Genomic DNA, 22,210 nt, shown 5'->3' with positions numbered 1-22,210 from the left:
AGCTGCTGAAGAAAGGGAAACCTGCAGCAAAACATTTTCCAACCCTGGGAGCTTTTCTCAGGAAACCACGGCGGAGTCCAGAGACCCTTTAGCACTGTTTAGAAGCCTTGACCGTGGAGGCGGCTGCTCCTGGTCAGAAAATGATCAGCGCCTGAGCTTAGAGGGGGCTTTTTGTGTGTGTTTGTGTGGGTGCGCGTCTCATTTTAAAAAACCTTCAACCAATCATATCCACCCTGGGATCTCCCAAGAAGAAGTAAATAAAAAGGTGTAGATATTAAGGACAAGCAGACAGCCCTGTTTCCCAAGAAAATATTCGCTGCCCCTGCAGCCTCTGAGAAATGGCAGAAAAAAGGGTGAACTTATCTAAAAGCCGCCTTCATTAAACACGGCATCGAGGTTTCTTATCAGCTCCTGCAAGTGTCGCTCGCCTGTGTGGCTCTCGCTGTGTCTTTTAACACCTTGCTGTATGTCGCCCCCGGCCCCGGGGGCGTGCAGACAGAAACTTTTTGCGAGGTGTGAGGAGCCCTTTGAAGAACCCACAGACGCCTTTTAATCAGCAGCTAATCACCCATATGGCTGACAAAAGTCTGCTTGACTCATGCTCTTTGTTATCATTTGACTGGCGTGAGCCCCCACACCTCTGTGTGTGTCTGTGTGTGTGTGGGTGTGTGTGTGTGTGTGTGGGAGGTGAAGGGGGAGGGTCATCGAGGGGAGTTTAGATGCCAGACTCCTTTTGTCTGCTGACTTGAAAAGGTTAAATTAAGGCCTTGTTATAATACAAATGGCCTTGATTATGTGGGGAGGTTCTCCCTCTGACACTGCGCCCGGATCACATTCTATACATAATTAATATTTGTGGGTGTCACAAATGCACGGCGGTGTTCAGATGATGGTCCTTGTTTTTTGTTGTTTTATTTATTTATTTATTGCTTCTGTGGCTTCCCCACCGCAGCCGCACTAACAGGCCAGTGTTCCTCCTCTGCTATCTGGGCAGGCGGAGAACTTGCGGCTGCGGCGGGGACGGATATTTTCTGCCGGTTCTCTTTATTATGCAGATGATTTTTGCGGGCTAAGTTGACATGAATATGAATTATCGGGAGAGAAAGGAGTAATGAAAATAAGTATTTGTTATTCCATTTTTCACAATTTGGGTTTGTTATTAAGTCTAAATGTCACGCTGGAGTGGTTTGATGAGTGTGTGTGATTATAATACAGTGAGTATATATGAATAATAATAACATCCATCCAGTTCTGCCATCCTCTCTCATTACAGGTATTTTGCATTTCCCACTGATTTTACCCCGGTGCTGAAAGTCGCTCTGTAAACTAATTAAACAGCTCGGAATAATATACTTTTGGGCCGTGTGTGTGTGTGTGTGTGTGTGTGTGTGTGTGTGTGTTTTAATCTGTGGCTACTCTCTGGGGTGGCATGCCTTGTATATGGAATTCCATCAGATGATAAGAAAAACCAGGTTGAGTGATATAAAACAACACCCTGGATGTCACTTTCCTCTGCTGCTGTGAATTTAATGCTGCAAGTAGCCATCTTTGGCACATCCTGCTTTTTATTACCTCATTATCATTTTTCCCCTGTCCCACTAGATCTCTGTGAGCTTTTTATCCCACCACATCTGATAAAAAAAAAAAAGAAGAGAGCAGTAAGCAGCTGCAAAGCTACATTAATTTCCTGTTTCTTTTCTTTTCTTTTCTTTTTTTCAAGTCCCGTGTTTACCGTTGCAATATTTCCCAGAGATGAAGCATTTACATCCATATTCCAATCGGGCTTTCAACCAGTGCAGCAATGTAAACTTTGCCTCTTGTACTCTCATCACAAAGTGAAGCCTCCTGCGCGAACCACTTAATTAATTGCCTCGCTCAGATGTGTTTAAGGGAGGCTGTTATCATCCCCGATTAAAGCTACACAATCAGTTTATCTAATAAACCATTTGGAGACGCACAAATTGGACAACAGTCTGCCGCAGAGACAAACGTCTCCCTGTCGGTGGTCCCCCCTGCAAGGCTATTGGTCAGTGGGGCAGCGCATTTGCATAGAGCGGGGCTTAAAGTCCCTGTGCGATGTCACACTTTGACACAGTTGTGACTGCAGTGTTAGAGCCTGGATGCATCACTCGTGATTTTTTTTCCCCCCTTCCCAAAACTTTTATTCTGGTCTTTGCAGCGTTTTTTTTTTTTTTGGTGCAACCTCTCAACATGGGAGTTTGCTGTGCTGCCGGAGTTTCACTGTGCGTCGTGTTTACCCTGTTTCACGCTGCTCAGTGCACGACCACGAGGTATTTCACCTATGAAGAGGACGCTCCGGGCACCGAGATCGGGAATCTGTCCCAGGACTTGAAGATCGACCCTGCCGATGACCCGGACACGTCGTTCCGCTTCATGCAGGAGAACAACTCCTCCCTGGTGGAGATGCGCGAGCTGGACGGACTCCTGACCGTGGCGGACGTCATTGACCGGGAGCAGCTGTGCCCCAGGTCGCCCCGCTGCTTCATCACCTTCGACATCGTGGCCCGCTCCAGGGAGAAGTTCCAGCTCATCCACGTGGAGATCGAGGTGAAGGACATCAACGACCACTCGCCGCGCTTCCCGCGCAACGAGACGCTGCTGGAGATCGTGGAGAACGTGCCGCTGGGCTCGCGGTTCCCCCTGCAGGTCGCCCTGGACCAGGACGTCGGGGAGAACTACATCCAGAGCTACAACATCTCCCCCTCGAGCCACTTCGCCGTGGAGGTGCACGACCGCGAGGACGGGGTGAAGTGCGCCGAGCTGGTGCTGCTGAGGGAGTTGGACCGGGAGGTCGAGGACTCGTACACCGTGGAGGTGACGGCGAGGGACGGCGGCGCGCACGCCAAGTCCGGCTCCATGGTGGTGCACGTCACGGTGCTGGACTTCAACGACAACAGCCCGACTTTTGAGCACAGCACCGTCAAAGTGGAGCTGAACGAGGACGCGCCGGCGGGTCACCAGGTCCTCAGGGTTCACGCCTTCGACCCGGACGACGGACTCAACGGCGAGGTGACGTACGCGTTCGCCGACGGGCTGCCGGCGGAAGTCGTCCGAGTTTTCCTCATCGACCCGTACTCGGGCGACGTGACCCTCAAGGCGCTGGTCGACTACGAGAAGAGGCGATCGTACGAGCTGGTGATCGAGGCGGCGGACATGGGCGAGAGTTCGGCGCCGACCAGCTGCAAAGTCACCGTGGAAGTCGTGGACGTGAACGACAACGCGCCGGAAATCAGCATCAAGCCGATGACGTCCGGCACTGACGGAGTCGCGTACATCACGGAGGCTGCGGCCGCCGAGAGCTTCGTGGCTCTGATCAGCACCTCGGACAGCGACTCGGGCTCCAACGGCTACGTGCGCGTCAGCCTGCTCGGGCACGAGCACTTCAGCCTGCAGCAGGCATACGGGGACTCGTTCATGATCGTCACCAGCACCACCCTGGACCGGGAGAAGATCCCCGAGTACAACCTGACGGTGGTGGCCGAGGACCTGGGCAGCCCGCCCTTCAGAACCGTCCGGCAGTACACCATCCGGGTCAAGGACGAGAACGACAACCCCCCGCTCTTCAGCAAGTCGCTCTACGAAGTCTCGGTGCTGGAAAACAACATCCCGGGCTCGTACGTCACCACCGTGGTGGCCCGGGACTCCGACGCGGGCAAGAACGCCAAAGTCTCCTACAAGGTCTTGGACAGCGAAGTGGTGGGAGGCTCGCCGGTGTCCACCTACGTCTCGGTGGACTCCCAGTCGGGCTCCCTGTACACCCTCAGGTCGTTGGACTACGAGACCCTGGACCAGCTGGAGCTGGTCATCCAGGCCGAGGACCGAGGCTCCCCTCCCCTGTCCAGCACGACCACCATCAGAATCCGGGTGGTGGACCAGAACGACAACCGCCCACGCTTCACCTTCCCACCGCTGGCCAATGACTCCGCCGAGGTCCCGCTGCCCCTCGGGGCGCCCGCCGGCTACCTCGCCCTGCGCCTGCGGGCGGCCGACGAGGACGACGGTGCCAACGGCGAGCCGACCTTCCGGCTGGCGAGCGGCGACGGCGCCCTCTTCGCCGTGGACCGGCTGACCGGTGAGGTGGCCCTCCGGCGGTGGCTCTCGGCCGAGGTCGGCGAGACGATGGAGGTGACGGTGGAGGTGACGGACGGCGGAAGGTCGCCGCTGTCCAGCAGCGCCCTCCTCAGGTTCGTGGTGTCGGAGGCGGCGGCGCCCTCGGAAGACCAGGTGGTGCTGGTGCTGCGGTCCGGCGAGGAGCACGAGGACGGGGGCGACCTCCTCCTGGGCCTGGACGGCTCCCTGGTGGCCATCGTGATGCTGGGGGGCGGCTGCGCCCTGCTGCTGGTCGCCATCGTGGCCGTGGTGATCACCTGCAAGCTCGGCCGAAGGAGGCGCGGCGGCCTGACCGGCAAGAGGGGTCCCCGCCGCAGCCTGTTCGACGGCCGACCCCCCCTGCCGCTGCCCGAGGCCAACATCTACGCCGGGCCCCCCCGGGCCTTCTACCACGACAGGACCTCCTCGTCCCTGGACGACTCCTGCCTGTACGACGAGAGGAGCGGCGACTCGGAGGCAAAGGTGAGCCGCAACCAAAAAAACAACAACAACAACAACAAAAACTTCACAGGAGTTTTGCAATTTCTTTTTGCGCCCCTGCCCCCCTTCCCCCAACACCCGCCCACCCCCCTTTTATTTTTACATGCACACGATGTTCCTGAGAGCTGCCTTGATCTCTCTGCCAGGAATGGAAACTAAGCTCCCTGCTGTCATTCTGTTTGTTCTCTTAGATGTTCCTGCCCTCCAAGCATTTCCAGGCAACATCTGTGTGGCAAGGTGATAAATACTGCTTGCAAGTGAGGTAAGACAACCCCTAAGTATGAGTATAATGGCGCTCTCTCACACCGATAGGGCACGCTTCCTTCACGCTTAAACGTACGGCGACGGCTAGCATGCGCCGCGCATACAGTTCCTCCATTTTGTTTGAGTTGTTGAGTTGCTAGTTGGATTGAGGTTAGGGGCAGGATGGAGGGACCCCCCCAGGGTGTGTGTGTGGGGGGTGGGGGGTGGGGGGGACCTGTTTGTGCATGTGGGCCGAAGGAGACGTCGATAGTCGAGCTAATGCGCTGGTGGCTCAAACTGTGTCCGTTGATTGTATCGGCAGTGGCGTGGGCAACACTGACCAGCTGAGCGTGAAGGACAGCGGCAAAGGCGACAGCGACTTCAACGACAGCGACTCCGACATGAGCGGCGACCTTTGCAAGAGGAACTTCACCACCTTCCAGCCCCGATCGGGTGAGTCTCCAGCCAGATTCCTGCCTTTCTTGCTCACAACATTCGTAAACAGGATTATTTGAATCTCATTCCTGTTTTTTTGGGGGTTTTTTTTTGGTATATTTCTCTGCAGGTTTATCCAGCGTTGCTCGCGGCCTACCTGTGGATCGCCAGGGAACCTGCTACGCCGTCCCTCAGCAGGGCTTCCGACCCCCCCGAGACAACGCCTACACCATCGGTTTCGCCCCCGTGCCGGTGTTCAACAGCCCTCGCGGCTTCGCCCACCCCTGGAAGGACTGCGGCTACGGCACCAACCGTCCCGCGTCTCGGAGCAGCGCTCCCTCCTTCTCCAGGACGGGCACGCTGCCTTCCTACTTCCCCCAGCAACAGCGCAGCGCTGCAGCTGGCGAGCCACAAAGTCAGAGCCCGAACATTGTCACTGTGGCGACGGAGCTGGAGGTCGCCACCATTTTTTAAACAAAGCCGAGGACGGCACGAGGATGAGAGAGTGAAGGACGGTGTACAAAGAAAACAGTCAGACTTTGTGTAAATATTTTTTTATTATTTATATAATATGTTTATTTATGTTGTGTATTCTCACTGTGTTTAACCCAGCACACCTGTTTCTTTTCTAATAAAAGCGACTGAAAAAATGAAAACTGTGTTTTGATCTCTGTAATTCAGTTAGAAGTACACACATATAACCTTAATTTGATCATAAAAACGTGGCCATTCGGGGATATTATGTCCTCGGGCGCTGGGGTTCTGATATGGGTTTGAATATGAATATGAAGAGCTCTTGCCAAAGCTTGAACCTACATGATCAGTCTGATCAGATGTAAAAAATCTCAAGTCGACTCCATTACCTTGGAGACTGACTTTGAAGACTCCTGGTTTACGTGGTTGAGTCCCTTGCATGCAAATGAGGAGGGGAAAAAAGGAGCCGGCGCGCGAGTGGAAAATAACTTGCGCAAAACCAACCATCCCCACAAAAAAACACAAAAAAAGGGAAGGGGAAAAAAAACAGAAGCCAAACTCGGGCCGCGTGCTGTCACATTTATCTCAAGTGCTTAATAGTTTACGAAGCTGTAAACACACGGCAGGCGACTTGATAAATCCCTCGCTGTCATCTGTTGCTTTAAGGAGCGGTCGATAAATGCTTGTGTCTAAATGGAAAAAAGAAAAATGGGGCGGAATCACCTTTCGTGGGCCTTTGTCTGCATACCAAACGTTTTGTAAGGCACTTGTTAACCCCACCCCTTACCCCCCCCCCCCTCCCCCCACCACCCCTCACCCTGAGCCCGACTGCCGCATTTTCAAAAACCGGTCACCGTTATTGAGTTTGATGCAACTGCGGCTATGTGGGGCAAGTGCAAAAAAAAACAAAAAAACATCTGTGGTGCCAAATGATTTATTGATGAGACAACGGCGAACAACAGCGGAAAAAACTCTGTCAAACACCGTCCTCCATCCCCCCGGATGTCAGTCGCCGAGCACGTGTACGTGTGCGCGCCTCGCCAAAAACAATTTGCATTGTTTCCTTAGTTTGCACCGTCCCGAAATAGAGCGGCGACATCATTTGGTTTGCGCGGAATCGAGGGAATGTGGTAGATGGGGGGGGGGGGTTGGTAGATGGGAGTGGGGGCAAAGGAACCTCTAACTAAATTATGCAAGATAAAATTAATGAAATACATCCTTCAATCATGGGAGGCCGTCGGCAGGGAGGCGCCTGTATTTTTCATCAACAGCTTAAAATATACGGACCTCTTTTCCATTTTTTTCAGTGTTTTTTTTGGTGTTTTTCTTCCCCGCCCTCCTCCTCCTCTTCATCATCGTCGTGGTTCTGTCCGGAATCTTCTCTCAGAAGTCGCAACCGCCTCCAAAAACATACGTACGACAACGGTATTAACTACCAGCTGATTCCCCTCCGCTCACGCACAGCCTTGTCACGCTGCTCTGTCCTCATTATTTTTAAGGTCACTCCAAATGAGGCAGTGATGTATGAAAGCAAATGAGACAAGAGTAAAAAAAAAAAAAAAAAAAAGAAGAAAAAGGTTGCTACAAACTACATAATAGCCGTCTAAGGGCCATTCCTGAAGTGAAAATAAATAGCTTCTGAAATTGCTGCCAAGGAAGAGCTATCAGTGGAGGCTGACTGCAGGCCCGGCCATTATTTCTTTACTCTTTTCCTGTTCATTTGCACGGTAAAAGAGAAGGGGAAAAAAAGTGCGCTGAGAGCGGCGTGCATTAGCATAAGCCAAAACACCATTCCCCCCCCCCCTTGGGTTTTTTTTTTTTTGATAGCTGTGATAAAAGCTGGAATGAAGTGGCTTGAAATGCCTTTTACACGACTGCCGAGCTGCCGGAGAGTCGTCGCCGCCGCCGGCGTCGCAACGCGCCTTGTTAGCCTCGCTCCGTATTTCAGGTGTGTCCTGACCTCCCCACCCCCCTGCACTCCGCCGACCTCTCGTCTGTTCATTTAATACGCCGAGCAGGCGGTCGCTCCCTTCACTTTTGGAAATTGCAAAGTTAATAATAACTTTATTTTAGGCACGCTGCCCACCCAGGAATTCAAGGCCGCGCAGTCCGCCGGGCGAAGGCAATAAAATGGAAGGTCATATTTGTACCCCGAGTGATGTGCGCCAGCCTGACAGATAGCCAATTGCACGGGGAGGGAAAACGCATTTATCAGTCAATACAATATGATTCCCCCCACCCCCCCGCACCCCACTCGCTGCCGTTGCTTTATATGCACCTTGTAGGTCAAACAGTCGCGCACTGACCTGGCAATTCGCACAGCGGCTTATCTTCATCTGTGCCGCGTCTGCGTTGGAGAAGTCTGTCCCCGAGGACGGCTGGGCGGTGGGAGCTGGGGGGGTGGAATAATAAAAAAAACAGTCCCTACTTCCTGTCTGTGGCACTCTGGCAAAGCAGCCTCTCATCTTCCCCAAGGTGATGGGAAAAGAGCCTCTTCAGTTCATCAGCAGTCCGCTGGCGAGTGCGTCAGAGCCGGCGCCGCATCATAGCGGAGCGCACCTGTTTGCTTTTTTTTTTTTTTAAATACAAAAGAAGGCCTCTGGTTTGACTGTTAATATGTGGTTGCGGCCTCTTTGTGTCTCATCGGAGACGCCAGTCCACGACGCGTTACGCACGTCTCGCAAAATCCTGGAGCCTCGCTCTGAATCACTGTCAATTACCGCTCGGGGGCCCCATCGCTGCGCACAATGCTGTGTTTTTGTAGCTCTCGCCCCTCATCTTCATCTTTGTCTCAACTGCCAAGTGTGGATATCGACTTTTTTGGACGCAATGAATTGCGAGGCCCCGCGTGCGTGCGTGCATGAGTGTGCATGAGGGCGGGAGGGGGAGAGAGAGAGAGAGAGAGAGAGAGAGAGAGAGAGAGAGAGAGAGAGAGAGAAAGATAACGCAGTTTGTTTTCCACTTGACAGTTTGTCTTTGAGGAGAGGCTCGTTTGCCATTAAGATGTCATCTGCTTCATTTACAATAGGTTGTATCGGAGCAAGTTCAGTCCCCCGCGTCAATGTCTGATACATTAAGGCGGCAGGAGGAGGGAAAAAAAAAAATCTGCACAAAAGGCAAACAGTTGCCGGCGAATGACGGGGTGTTGCCTGCCGCCGCTCCGTAATTACTGTCGAAACGCACAATATGTCGCAAATAGAACTTATCCAGTGTGACACTCAGGGACGGGGCTTCAGTCTTCACGCGTCCTCGCGGCATATGTGCGTCGTGAGGCGGCAAGAGAGAGCGAGAGCGAGAGCGAGAGCGAGAGAGAGAGAGAGAGAGAGAGAGCGAGAGAGAGAAAAAAGTGCCTTTTGGATCCAATGTGATCACTGGCAGACTGGAAGCTCCCCACTGTAATTAATTTCAAGGCTGCATAAATTAAAAGGAGGAGGGTGGGGGAAAAAAGCAGTTTTGAATTTTTGGAAGTTGGGCGAAGCTCTTTCGTCGGCTGATATGTGACAAGATGGATGCGGCTGCCCGTCCTTTGAGCCGCCTTCCAGCAGATGGTGGGGCTTTGCTCTGCATACGGACTCTAATGCCTGGCTGCGCTCGCTGCCCCGCGTCGCACAAAAGAACTCCTCATACCCCCCCCCCCCCCACAACCACCACCACAACCACCACCACCACCTCCCCTCCCCTCCCCCAAAACTAAACATGATATGAGTTTAATTAATGAGCCGTAGAAGTCGCCGGTCAAGCAGAGCCCCCACCACCTCACCCCTCCCCCCCCTCCGCCCACCCGCCTTCTGATCTTTATGCTAAGTTTCTGCAGCCACCTGCTGGCTGCGACTCCACCGAAGGACACGGCAGCGAGAGCCGCTTTTTGATCTTATCGTCGTCTCACTCTTGGCAAGGCAGAGTCAGAAAAAAAAAAAGAATCATTCTAATTCCCGCAGAACCCTGCCCGTTTAACCCCCGAGCTCACATTTCAAGGGCGCACTTACCTCTGTTTTCTTGCACTCAGCCCCGTCAGTCAGCGGCCGCATCAGATCTTTTATCTTCTGCATGTCGTCTCCAGATGCATTCTGGGCCATTAGAGATGTTGGCTGCTTAGAATGGGCAACATACATGGATGATTTCTATCGTAACAAAAGAATGTCGGTTGAGTTTTTCCACTTTAATGTTGTTTTTTTTTTCTTCCTATTGAAATCCACATATGGCTGTCATTGAAGATTGATGCTGCCGCTGCAGAAAGGCATTACAAATGGTCTGTGTGCTTTTTGCACTTTCACTCTACTTCTCTTGAATTGTGCTGTTAACATGGCGGAGCACTTGGTAGCAGTTTGTTAATTAGCTCATGTTAACTTGACTTGACAGTGTGAATTGTGTGTCAAAGTGGTGGCTGTCTGTAATACTGCCAGGTCTTTAAGACGTCGCCTTCAGAACCGCGTCTTTAAATCTGCAGCTTTGCACCAAGAAGTTTTCAGGAAATCAGGAAATGTGTCCGTCCAAACAAAAAAAAATATGCGGTGAACGCTGCAGTATATATGCCAGGCCTGTAAGTGGTGCTGTAACGCTGCAGAAATGCACCAAAAACAGAGAGGGAGAGGCTGAGCATGTGCATCAAACTCTTCAGGAAAACCCTGGAAGTGGGAGAAAAGTGAAGAAAAGCGAAGAAAGGAGACTTTATTGACCAGGTAAAACTTCGAAGGCAACACTCTTCTTTTTACTTTGTTTTATGGCTTCTAGACATGGAAATGCAACAGTGGTCTTAAGGAGGTCAAACACCCTCGGGCCTGGTTTCAAAAATTGGTATATTCGACCACAAAACACACCAAACTCACCACTAACCTGTGTGGATGAGCCACACGTACCCAAAAAAGAAACTTTTGCAGATATTCCTAAACTCTGAGGAGGCCCCTCAGTTATATCTTCCTCACCAGTCACACAACTTTGGTCAACTGTCTCCAAAGCCAAAGGAAACAACACAGGAGATGATGCAGAAGCTGCATCATCTGCCACGTCTGGCACCGCTGCCTCGTCAGTCGTGGGTGTTATTCTGCTTTCGTTTTTGTTTTGTTTTTTTAAAATGCATAAATCCTCCAAATGTTTAAGGACATAATTTCTCTGTGAAAATAAACTGCATTTCCTCGTGACAGACACGGCCCCCGCGCACCCTCCACTTCCCGCTTGAAACGAAGGAGGCGAGAACGCGGCGCAGACGAGGTAAGGTCACGACGCCTTGTTTTGTCATCTGGAGTGATGGGAACAAGTGGAGCGGGGGCCCCCTTGTTTGAATTCAGCTGCTAGACCACTAGGGGGAAACATCATGCTACGCAACCCCCAGCGCCGCTGCCAGTGTTTATATTAGTGACTCGCGGGTTTTAGAGGCAGAAAAAAACGGCTTAAATGATGGAAACAATAAGAAAAAAAGGCAGAAACAAATGATGTTGCAGCTTCGCTGTTGAGCAGGTCGTAAAAAAGCAACGAGAAAGAAGGGAAGTGACGGTGGAGCAGATGCCTTCCACGAGCTTGTGATCACTGATATGTCTTTGCAACATCCTCACTGTGTGTGTGTGTGTGTGAGAGAGAGCGAGTATGTGTGTGCACGTTTTTCTGCTGTTCCAAGCCCGCCGCCGAGCAGGTTTTTAGCAGGTGCACAGAGCCCGACTGTTACTCTTCAAAAGGCTCCTACATTAGGATGGCGGCGGAGAACCAGCGCGGCATCAACCTGAATATCTGAACACGTCTCACATTTGAGGCCGGATTCGACTCTCAGGAGCTTTGCTTCGAATTCTGAGCCGATCTGAGGCCCCGTCCGTGAGGCCGTCCCTCCTCCTCTTCCTTCTCCTCCTCCTACTCCTCCTTCTCCTCTCTGCCTCCTCCTCCCCTCCTCCTCCTCCTCCTCCTCCTCCACCAGCTGAAGCATCCCACATCCCGCCGTCCGCCAGACCCCTTCGAACAGGAGGGGGGGGGGGGGGGGACCGGGTTGGAACCACCTCAGCTGGCAGCGCCCAGATACAAAACGAAGCGCTCCCGTGTATGTTACGCCTCGTCTGTAAATCATATTCACGGCTCCATAGAAACAATGCGGATGACTAATTTGCATTCCTGTTGAGCACGAGCACGAGGGGAGCAGCAGCAGCAGCAGCTGCAACCACAGCGGCAGCGGCAACAGCCGAGGCTCAAATCCTCGCCGGTCAGAGTTCTCACTTTGGTTCTCGAATGACAAGTGCTGCCACACCGCGGGCGTAGGGGGGGGGGGGAGGTGGGCAGCAAACAAAACAAAGCGTTGCGCGTGCGTTACCTTAGTGACACCGGAGGTGGCAGCTAGATAAATAAATAAATCGGAAAATAAATAAATAAATGAATATAAAACAAACAAACATACCGCCCCCCCCCCCTCCCCCTCCACCTATGCCCCGCCCCCTCCCGCCCCCCTCCCCCTTGTAGCTCCTTTGTTATGGGCCCATCGATATAAACCTATTGGAGGGAGAGAGAGAAAAAAAACTGAGTGTTTCATCTCCCGGGGCTGCCAGCCGCAGGAATATTAATCCAGTTTATCGCTGCATAAATGTGGAGTGAGTGCTGCGTTCCCCATCAACAGCAGCGGCGGCGGCGGCAGCAGCAGACTGCCTGACCTCTGTTTTCCAACCGTAATGGCAGCGCTTGCAGATTCCTATCTGCCGAGCGTGTCATCTCACACCTATGGGGCTTTGTTCCTGAGCCCATGATGATAAATCTGTGCCAGCCGCTCATCACCAGTTGATTGTTGCTTTACTGCCGGGGCTGGGGAAGAGCGTCGGCGTGGGGGGGGGGGGGGGGGGGGGGGGGGGTTGAGTCGAGGGGTGGGGTTGGATGGGGGGAGCGGGAGGCAGGAAGAGAGGGGTGTGGAGAAAGGAAAAAGGCGGGTCAAAGGGAAATTTTTCGACTTCATTCTGCTCAGATGACTTGCTTATGTAATTAGCCGGCGATATTTTTGTTTCTGCGCTTCCCCCGACGCTGTTAGCGCTTGACGGTTAACCTTGGAGTAATTGGAAGGGCTGTGTTGATGACACCCTTCCCCCCCCCGGTGCCCCCCTCCGTCTGCGCAGGACTCGCATTTATTTATTTATTTATTTTTTTTCTTCCTCCTCACCGGATGCCGCCTTCCCTCCTCTTTCATGTCGCCGCGGCACTCCTGAATTAGTTTCCTGTCACTTTACAGTGCGGGCCTAATGCTAATTGGTGGTGAGATACATGGGTTATTAACGTCCCACTAGGTGGCACGCTGTCTTCCTTCCTCCCCGACATTTACATGACTGAGAGTTGTCACAACTAATAACATGGTCTTGCTCGGGTAATGCCGCCGCGCCAAATTGCACCTTCCTTCAAAGTAGCGTAATCTCCGATATAAATTTCAACCCCGAGCTCTCGCTCGCTCGCTAGCTCGTTGGCATTGCTGGCGCACGCCGCCAGCCTCTGCAGCCGGCGCGCCCTGACATTTTAATTCGATGCTTCATCTGCAATTAGACGCGGCCATTGGCTTATTTTTATTTAGTGCAAATCGAACTCTCGCCTCGGACTCCTCTTAATTTAAAAGGAAAGTGCCGGCTGGCCCCGGCCAGGAGCTTCGCTCTCACTTCTTATTGAGAATTAATAAGTTTGAGTCTTTTTGGGGTTGTTTTTTCCCTCCTTCGTCACCTAAAAGAAATGAATCCAGCTGTCATGTCTGTTGGAGGAGGCGGCCACCGCGGCACTACTCTGAAGGCCAACATAAAAAAACAAAAAAAAAAGGTCGGACTTGCTGCGGTGTCGAGCGGATCGATGCTCGAGTATCGATCGTGGCGATACCAGACGTGTCCGGTATCAGATGGATTCTCACGATAAAGTATCAATACCCGCCCTGATGGCATCACAGGATTCCAAATCCTGTGAAAAAACAACGTGAAGATGACCGAAGGGAAAAACGGGTTAATATTCTGGACTGTGCACTGCCTTTTGATACAAGGCCTTTATTTTCCAGTACGAGCGGAAGATGATCGGTGATTTAGAGTCATTGTGAAGCCATTATTTTACACAGTCAATTTTTTTTTTTTGAAATTCACTCGCCTTCACCTTTTAAGCTTTTGTTAACGGGAAAAAAGAAAGTATAGACGTCGGCAAAGCCAGCTTTCGATTCTCTCGATATCGGACCCGAATGGAAATTAGCGTTTTTTTTTTTTTTTTAACGCAGAAGTAATTTGCTGTCAGAGGGAGGACGCCGAGTCTGAACAAAAAAAAAGAAAGAGAGAAAAGAAAAGGCAGGCATTCATTGTTTGACTCCGTGAGACGAACAACATTCAAAAAGGAGAGGCAGACGCACAAATAGCAATCTGCTGCGGAGAACATCTTGAGCGTGTTTGCATAACCGCCGCCTCGCCTCGCTCGGGCTTTTTCGCCCCCCCCCCCCATCGTTTTTTTTTTTCTTCTTTTTTCCGCCTCAAAAACCGCAAAAAGAAAAACGCTTATGTCCGTTTTAATTTTCTGATAGGTCCTCGCCTCCGTCGGCCACTCTGCCGGATAGATATCTGCCGGAGAAGTTAATTTAAATGACTTTTCTGAGGACGGAGTGATTGATCCGCCGCATACTAAATAAGTTCTGCGCTGCGTGGAGACGGAGTGGCCGTGGCGGCTGAAGGGAGGAGAAAAGGAAAATGTCAGGAGCTCTCACTAAATCATTGCGTCTCGTCGCACCTGCGCGTGTTGTCACGCACCCCCCACCACGTTCATATTGCGGAAGCCTGGCGTGGCGTCCGCAGAATGCATAAATCTCGTTGGTTGGCAAGATTGCAGCTCTATTAATTTGTTGTTGATTTAATATGCCGAACATTTGGAGGCAGTTCTCAAGGACTTCTGTCTGCGTCGCCGATGATCTGAAAACAAACAAACTGGGGGCGGGGGGGGGAGGGGGAATGAAACAAAAAGGCGCCTTTTGCTTTGTATTATTATTTTTTAAATTATTCTGAGTCTGAGTCCCTCTTTGTCTCCCCTGCAGTATCACCGCCCAGGTCACATTAAGAATGTTTACTCCCTCCTGCCACCCCCCCACCCCCCATCCCCCCCGCCACCCCCACACCCAAAAAGAAAGGAGAAGTTGTAAATTTTTAGCTCACAGGAAATGAAATTCAGTAGCTTCACGCTGCGCACACAAAAAAAAAACCCAAAACAAAGTCATGTCACCTTGAGTGAGCGTTCCTCTTGTCTGGACTGGCAGGTCATATCAGAGGATAAACTCGGCTCTGACCTTGAGCTCACTCATCACAACAAAAACACAGCGGCAGGCGGGCGGGCGGCAGCAGAGGAAAAAGAACAACAACAAAAAAAAAACAAACAAAAAAAAAAAAGAAAAAGAGGACGCTTTCAAAAAGACAGACGTAAAAAGGAGGAGGAGAAGAAGTGAGGGAAGGTAATTGCTTCAGTCAGCTGATATTATCCGGCGGCGCGGCTGCAGATAAACGCTGCTGCTCTGCTCCGTCTGCTGAGATGGATGGCTGAGCCCCGCAACAGCGCCGCCGCCGCCGCCGCCGTTATTAAAAATGCAAAGTAAACAAGCAAACATGTCTCCATTAAGATTCAGCGCCGCCGAGGTGTGACCGAACCAACCGAGTGGCTTTCACGCGGCCGGACGTGGCGACATCAAACGCCATGACCTCCATTATTCCCCCCCCCACCCCACCCCACCCTTTGAAATTGCACCCACTTTATTCGCCTCTCTGCTCTCTCCAATACCTTGAATCATTTCTCCGGGGAGGTGTTTTTTTTTCTTCTCTCCTACTTCTTCTTCTTCTCTCCTTTTTTTTTTTTTTTTTTTTATTTTTACACCCAGTGTGCTGCTGCTCTGCTGGTCCCTAAGAGCAATGTAACCAGCAATTCTCTCACGCCGTATGTGGGACACTTGAAGTAAAGAGTGAGACGAGGCATCTGGCACAACCTCCTCGAGACTGCGCACTTGGATCCGGCTCGGTAAAATTTAGACAGGGGCCCTAGAAATGAAGTGGCACACATGTTATATTTATCTTGTGTTGTGGCACTTTTTTCTTTTTCTTTGTACCTTTCGCCAGAGTCACCTCTTGCAACGCGATACGGGCAGAGCTCAAGGAAACGGGAGAACAAAAAGAAACATTCAAACAATTTTTTTGTTTGTTGTTTTTTTGGTTCAGTTTGTTTTTATCTATGGTATTGCTCCGATGAAACAAACAGGAAGGTTTTTTTACACTCTCTGCGTTAGTATTTCTTAATAAGCAGAAAATGCCAGGAGAGCTTAGCTCAGCTTTGATTTGACGCAGGAGGTAGCAGCTGGATCTGTCCAATTAAAACCCAGTGCTGCTCGTTTACAGGGGTACGTTCAGAAGGGGGTCGTAAGGGGCCACTGCGGCCAACGCCTTAAAGTTTTTGGAGTTTTTATTTTTATTTTTTTAAACGTTGCACTTGACTGCTCTCACAAGTGGAAAACGGGGCAGCCAGTGTTTAGTTAGCTTGCGGCTAGCGATGGAGATAGCAGCAGAGTTGGCAACTTTTTAAAGGCGATAGGTCAGCAACGAAGCGAGAGGGGACATTTGTGCCACGAAGCGTGAGGTTTGCGGGTAGCTTTGAGCTTTTGACCATGGCAGTGCAATTGTGAGGAAGCGCGGCAGCTTTTAGCCATGCTAACTGCCACGGATGTACAGGAAGCAGATTTCTTGTCATAACATTCATGCCATGCATTATGTACGACGCATTTCCAAGATCAGATTGGATAGTTAGTCCTTAATGTGACAATCTGACTAAAGCTACTGCGTCGTACCTTCTCTGATCAGTAAAGAATCAGTGAGGCGGCAGAATGCAAGTGCTAAGGTTAACCGCGGGATTGAGACATCAGGCACGCAGCTCATTTTTCAGTCGACTAAAGTTAATGTGGAAATATTGTGTGCTTATTTGGTGGTGAGATAATGGGAGGTTTTTGACGTGCTAGCAAGCCTTTGGTAGCCTTTCAGTAATGAGGTAGTTAGCTGGGTTGCAAACTCTCACTTTCTATGTGTAATACACACTAACTTTCTGTCTCACACTGTCACTCAACCTCCAAATTACCCCACTAAAAAAAAAACAATGCATTAGCTATTGTCGGTGTAATTATTATTAGTGTTTGAAAGGTTTGTTCTTGCTATCTTGATGGAGCAAATGTTGTTTTCACACCATAGTGAATTAATTCATTGTTATTCTAGGGGGATAATGAAAAACATATGTCAGACACTTCAGATGAGGTCGCATCAGCTCAAGAAAAACCAACCACTGTGATCTCGCGCTCTCTCTTTACATAATGTATATTGACAACAAACCTGCAGATAATTGCCCAGAAGTAAGAATTGAGGCAAGCTGCTAGAGATGGCAGAACAGAGAGCTGGTAGCACTTGATGAAACATGATGCAAGGTTAGCTGTGGTTAGACCTCCAGTTAGCAGCCAATAGCTGTTAGTTAGCGAAGCAAGGGACAGGAAGCCTTTGTCGTGCTCGCAGGATGTAGTTAGCCCACACGTGTGACAACATCGTCCACGTTGCTGCATTCCGTTTCCATTCATCCCTTCATACGTCATAAGTAAGTGAGGTGGCGAAGCGGAAGTAGCAGCATTAACCATCCGATGATGTTGGATGTGGGGTTGCAGGAAGTAAAAGTCAAGTGAAAATGTGAGTCAGTGTAGGCAGATTATGCACAGCGTGGGAGCTTTCGTCGTCATGCCAGCAGGACGTAACCTCACATGTAATTATCTCACCGGCGCTGCTACTTAACACCTTTTACCTCCTTTGATTAGGAAACAGCTTACCTCATAAACTCCACCGCCGGCTATTTCCTATGTGAAGCACGACCGCGTGCAGGCGGTCAGCGCAGATACGGTTCCAGTCCATTTTCCCCTCCATGATCCGCAGTTATATACACAGCCCCGGCGCCTCATCCTTTGGGGGCTGGGGTGTGGGTGTGGGGAGGGGGCTGAGGGGGGTGCACCACTGCAGACCTGCAGGGTGCTGAGCGGTTTGTGTTCAGCGTCCACATTGCGGCTCGTCAGAGCGAAACCGAGCTGCCAGCTCTTGTTAGCCGTCCCGCTCCGATCTCGGGGCTTAAAAACATTACATGATATTCGCATGATCGTCAGTGATGAGGAGTAATTGTTACCAGGCGCACCGGCCGGCACGTGCCAGGCCGCCGATTACCGGAGTGTAAAAAGTTGCGACACGAGGTCGTTACCGAGATGAATAATCAATGGATTTCTGTGAGGGTAATTCTTCCTGACGACTCCGATACTTTAGCCTTTCAAGCTCGGCCTATTTACAATTACCTGGCTAATTTGTAATACAAATTCACGTTCCTCAATGAAGCCCACCTGATTAAATGGTAAAGAGTATGGATCGCCCGCAAATATCCCCCAATGCATATGCGATCAGTCACGGCACTTGCTATACAGCAAGAGGCGGATAATATTTGCCTGCGATGGGAGATGTTCCGCCGCCGCGTTGCCCGTCCCCGACTCAAAGATCCGCAAGCCTCGCAGCACAGCGATGATTATTTAATATGTTTGACCTGGTGGCATTTTGGCTGGTTTAAACTAAAAGAACTCGCCCTGCAGCAAACACCGGCGCATGTCGGGAATCTGCCTTTCATATTCCGCAAGCGCAGACACACAAAGGGCTCCTCTGTTTGCGCGCCCCTCTTTATAGTGTTCCTCTCCTTGTTCCTCAAAATTGTATTCATGAGTACAATCACAAATGTTTGATGTGAGTTTTGTTCCAGGAAAGGCCCATCCCGCTCGGCGCTGCTAATGTCTTTCCTGTTTGCATCAGAGCCGCTGTGTTGCATGCCTGCTTTTTCCACAGTGATTGATAAGCAGGTAATTTGGGTGAGGGTTTTGTTTTGTTTTTTTGCTGCATGCTTTGCATCAGTCGCATTCTTAGCAGACAGTCACATGCTTCAAACCGTCCCCCACACAAATGCAGATTAGGTGCAGAATTTATTAAACCCGTCGTACCAACCAACCACCAACAGAAAAAACTCCGCTGGATGCTGGATGAAGAATCCAAAATGCCTGCGAGCCAAAACTTTCAGTTTTGATAATTTGGCAGAGGCTTGCATTGGCTTCTGGAGCCCCAGAGAGTTTCTCAGCAAATCTAATGCAAAAACATCAACTCTCTAACCCGGGAACTCTGGAGAGCAGGGATCGACTCCCAACTTTTTTTTTTTTTTTATTCCCTTCTTTCTTTTAATTCAGAATTGAAATGTTGGCGGATTGGCGCGCTGACCCTCGAGAATCTGCATTCACATGCAAATCCGCAGCTGCTCTGCACCGCCAGTTATTTATTCAACATGCACCGTGATAACAAGGCTCGTGAGATGCGTGCGAGCCTGCCTCGGGTTGGGTCGGCAGCTCGGCGTGTACAGGTGGATTGAAAGGATGCAAATAACAGGTGTCGGCCTCGCAGACGTTGCAGGCATCACGTCGGCGGAGGGGAAGTGAACATCGGGAAGTGGGGAAGCCGGTGACGAAGCTAAACGTGACGAGATAAGATCCCTCATTAAAAGAACAACAACCCTAAAACAGTGCAAAGCAGCGGAGTGTGATTGGAATCCAACTACCTGTCAACTCACACAAGACACAAAATAAGGAGGCCGGGATAGAGAACAGACAAAGACACTTCTGGTAATAACAATGGGAATAATGATCATTTGCAGTTCATCGTCTTCATATTTATGCTAGGAACCCTGGATGTTACTGTATCCTCTGTTTGCGCTGCTTCTTCTGCTTGTTTGCAGTGGCTGTAAATTAGCATTTTTTTTTCTATCCAACACAGCCTTGAGGGGAATGCTATTCCGGATGTCAATCTAAGCATTTAGAAAATGAAAACAAATGGGTACACGTTTAAATAAATTTAAAAAAAGCTTCCTTAAATACATCTGGCGGCGCTACGCTGCAGCTAATGCTACTCCAATGGAGGTAAACAGAGAATTAGCACGGTGCCTATATTCAGCCGGGGATTATTACAGGTTTCAGTACGCTGTGAGTGATGGCAACGGGATGATGGGATTGAGTGAAAATAGTCCACCGCGACACTCAAGGGCGGCAGTGTCACAATAAATAATTTCTAGACAACTCATTTGCTGAAGCGAATGAGTTTGGGCGGTCGCCAAACTGTACGTGTTTCTCAACACTAGATCTTTCTTTGACTAAATGGAAACGTTTGTGAGGAATAACCACTAAATAATCACCCAACCGGATCCAAAATCAAAAGAGTGTGACAACGTCCGACCTGAGAGGTGCCGGGTTCGATTGCCAGCCTGTAGGGGGCGCAGACCAGCATCCTCCTCGTACCTCCAGTCCCAAACTGGTGTAAATACAAACGGTTGTGTCAGGAAGGACATTGGACTTGCCAATTGATTTGATATAATTGGCTGTTGAAAAACCCCTGACGGAGAGACCCAGAAGAAGACCACCGCCCAAAAACCTCAGAGTGCTCAGCGGCTGGAGGTTCCAATCAGATTTTTTTTTTTTTTTTTTGCTGAATCCAATCTCTCAAAGCGACGCGAGACAATACTTTATGTGCCATTATTTACGAGCGCAATAACCAACCGCGGCCGCATATTTTACTACATTCTGTACCTTAAAAAATTGTTGTTGCCAAAAACTGAACCGCTGGTGGGACTTTATTGATTTTCCCATAACACAACCCAGACACTGGCAACATTCATCACAACCTTCTAAGTAGCGAACATTTTGTATCTAAGGTGAGTGTTTTTTTTTTTTTTGTATTTATTTTCATTTTCTTGTAATTAGTCACCGTAATCGGTCAGTCATTGTTTTTGAAAGATCTGAGTCACACCGCATTTCCCAAACCGAGGTACCTTTATAAAAATAAAAAAAATACTCCTTAATGTCACCCAGTTTACAGAATAAACACTTTTCCATTTTGCTATAGGCACCGAGTGGAGGAAATAGTAGCTCTTTGCAGTTTAGGATTGACCACCTGGGGGCAATGTTCACAAAATAGCAGTGATTTCAGAAGACGTTCTTAAGACTTGGTGTTTGTTTGTGCGCCTGGATTTAAGGTCCTGGTAATGGTGAACCCATTTTCAGCTCTGCGCTTTTCAGCACAGACTCATTTGATAAATTAATCCCCCCCCCCCACCAAAAAATCTCAATCTTCAAAAGAAAACCAAAAAAAACAGACTATTTTTAGCCCTCTGTTTACAGGAGCCCCTGCAGAAATGCTTGGTTTTAGCGAGCACGGCTCCCAGCTAGGGAGCAGCTGCTGAACGTGACCCACGCTACCACCAGTCAGTAAAATCAGCTTTGGCGTTACTTCCACATGTCCGGAAGGCAACACAAACAACATCAATTCTCCTTGTGACATCACAATGGGACCAAACAGGGTTGACGGTGTGATTTTTAGCATGTGTTTCCTGCAAAGTGTAGCATGCAAAAGAAGAAAAAAAAAACTCCCTCACTTCTTGGCCACATTTGTTGCTAGTGAACACTGGCAAAAGATTTTTTTTCTTCTTTTGCATAATAAGGGACCTTTAACCACAAAAGGCTGCCTTGTGTTGTCGTGTCAACGGTCTCCTCTTCCCTTCCGAGCAGAAACTCTGCCTGCCTCGATTTGCGCTCAGCCATTCAAAGGCAGCGGCTGGAGGTCAAAGACGGGAGAGAGCAGGCGAGCCGTTTGACCGGAGGGCCCACGTCTCGGGCTCTTCGGACCCTCCTGGATTCATTTTCAGAGCGCGAAGTGGAGGCGACTCAGGGCTCCTCCCTCATTAGCACGGCGGCGTCGGCGGCGTCCTTGAACGAGGCTGTTAACTATCGTCTCCCCGGCTGCAGCGGACCAGTCGGCGAGACTGTTGCTGTGCTGGACGGCTTCCAGGTATGAATGTGTGACTGCATTAATGTGGCCGTGGTGGCCTCCCCCGACAAAGAGAACCTCGCCCAGTTAGAGAAAGCTGAATTTAAATTTCCAGTGTGTAAAATTCGGCTCGATTTATGATCTTTATATTGGTTGAAGCTAATATACTGCCTGAAAATACTGTAAATTAACAAAAATATATACTCACAGTGCAATAAAAAAAAATTTGGTTTTCCTACCCTTAGAATGGTTCTGATTTATATATGATAATATACACAGAGCAAGGGTCTTGCTCCTAGTTAGCTGCCATCTTGCACGGTCATGTTTCTAAGGAAGCCCAGCGTGGACAATCCAGACCGCCTGGTGGCGCGTTTCGGATCGGAGGGTGAACACTCGCACGCTCAAATAGACTACAGAGGAAGAAAGTAGACAAATGTCCAATTTGTGTGCGCGTAGGGCAACGTAGTTCACTGGCAAAGCTCGGCGGAGGGAGGGTGAGCAAAACAGAGCTGCGATTTGAAATCTGACCACTAGATGGCAGGGGTTTACTCACTGTACCTTTAAGGGAAGAGGGGGAGAGGGTGGGG

General features: G+C 50.1%; 2 protein-coding genes across 2 annotated transcripts in view; both read left to right on the top strand.

Moving 5' to 3' along the window:
* Positions 1–2,107: 2,107 nt before the first annotated feature.
* On the top strand, positions 2,108–5,945 carry LOC142897639 (protocadherin 8). Its single transcript, XM_076040109.1, has 4 exons — positions 2,108–4,593; positions 4,803–4,873; positions 5,177–5,307; positions 5,420–5,945. The coding sequence occupies exons 1-4, from the start codon at positions 2,212–2,214 to the stop codon at positions 5,761–5,763; spliced, it is 2,928 nt and encodes a 975-aa protein (XP_075896224.1). The 5' UTR covers positions 2,108–2,211; the 3' UTR covers positions 5,764–5,945.
* A 4,464-nt stretch (positions 5,946–10,409) lies between these two features.
* LOC142897530 (protocadherin-17-like) overlaps positions 10,410–22,210 on the top strand; it is a 29,149-nt gene continuing 17,348 nt past the window's right edge. Inside the window, exons 1-2 of the mRNA XM_076039936.1 lie at positions 10,410–10,442; positions 10,905–10,976. The gene's annotated coding sequence lies outside the window, so the exon portion shown is untranslated. The remainder of the gene's footprint in view (positions 10,443–10,904; positions 10,977–22,210) is intronic.

The sequence above is a fragment of the Nelusetta ayraudi genome, unplaced genomic scaffold (genome assembly GCF_046127955.1).
Source record: "Nelusetta ayraudi isolate G7.1 ecotype Tasmania unplaced genomic scaffold, CSIRO-AGI_Nayr_v1 ptg000060l, whole genome shotgun sequence".
Lineage (NCBI taxonomy): Eukaryota > Metazoa > Chordata > Actinopteri > Tetraodontiformes > Monacanthidae > Nelusetta > Nelusetta ayraudi.
This window is presented reverse-complemented; position numbering and strand designations above follow the sequence as displayed.

Bases quoted from the DNA above. Each gene is read 5' to 3' on its own strand.
- LOC142897639 (XM_076040109.1), top strand. From the start codon at position 2,212: ATGGGAGTTTGCTGTGCTGCCGGAGTTTCACTGTGCGTCGTGTTTACC. The intron at 4,594-4,802 runs GTGAGCCGCAAC...TTGTTCTCTTAG, and splicing joins GCGGCGACTCGGAGGCAAAG to ATGTTCCTGCCCTCCAAGCA. The intron at 5,308-5,419 runs GTGAGTCTCCAG...ATTTCTCTGCAG, and splicing joins CACCTTCCAGCCCCGATCGG to GTTTATCCAGCGTTGCTCGC.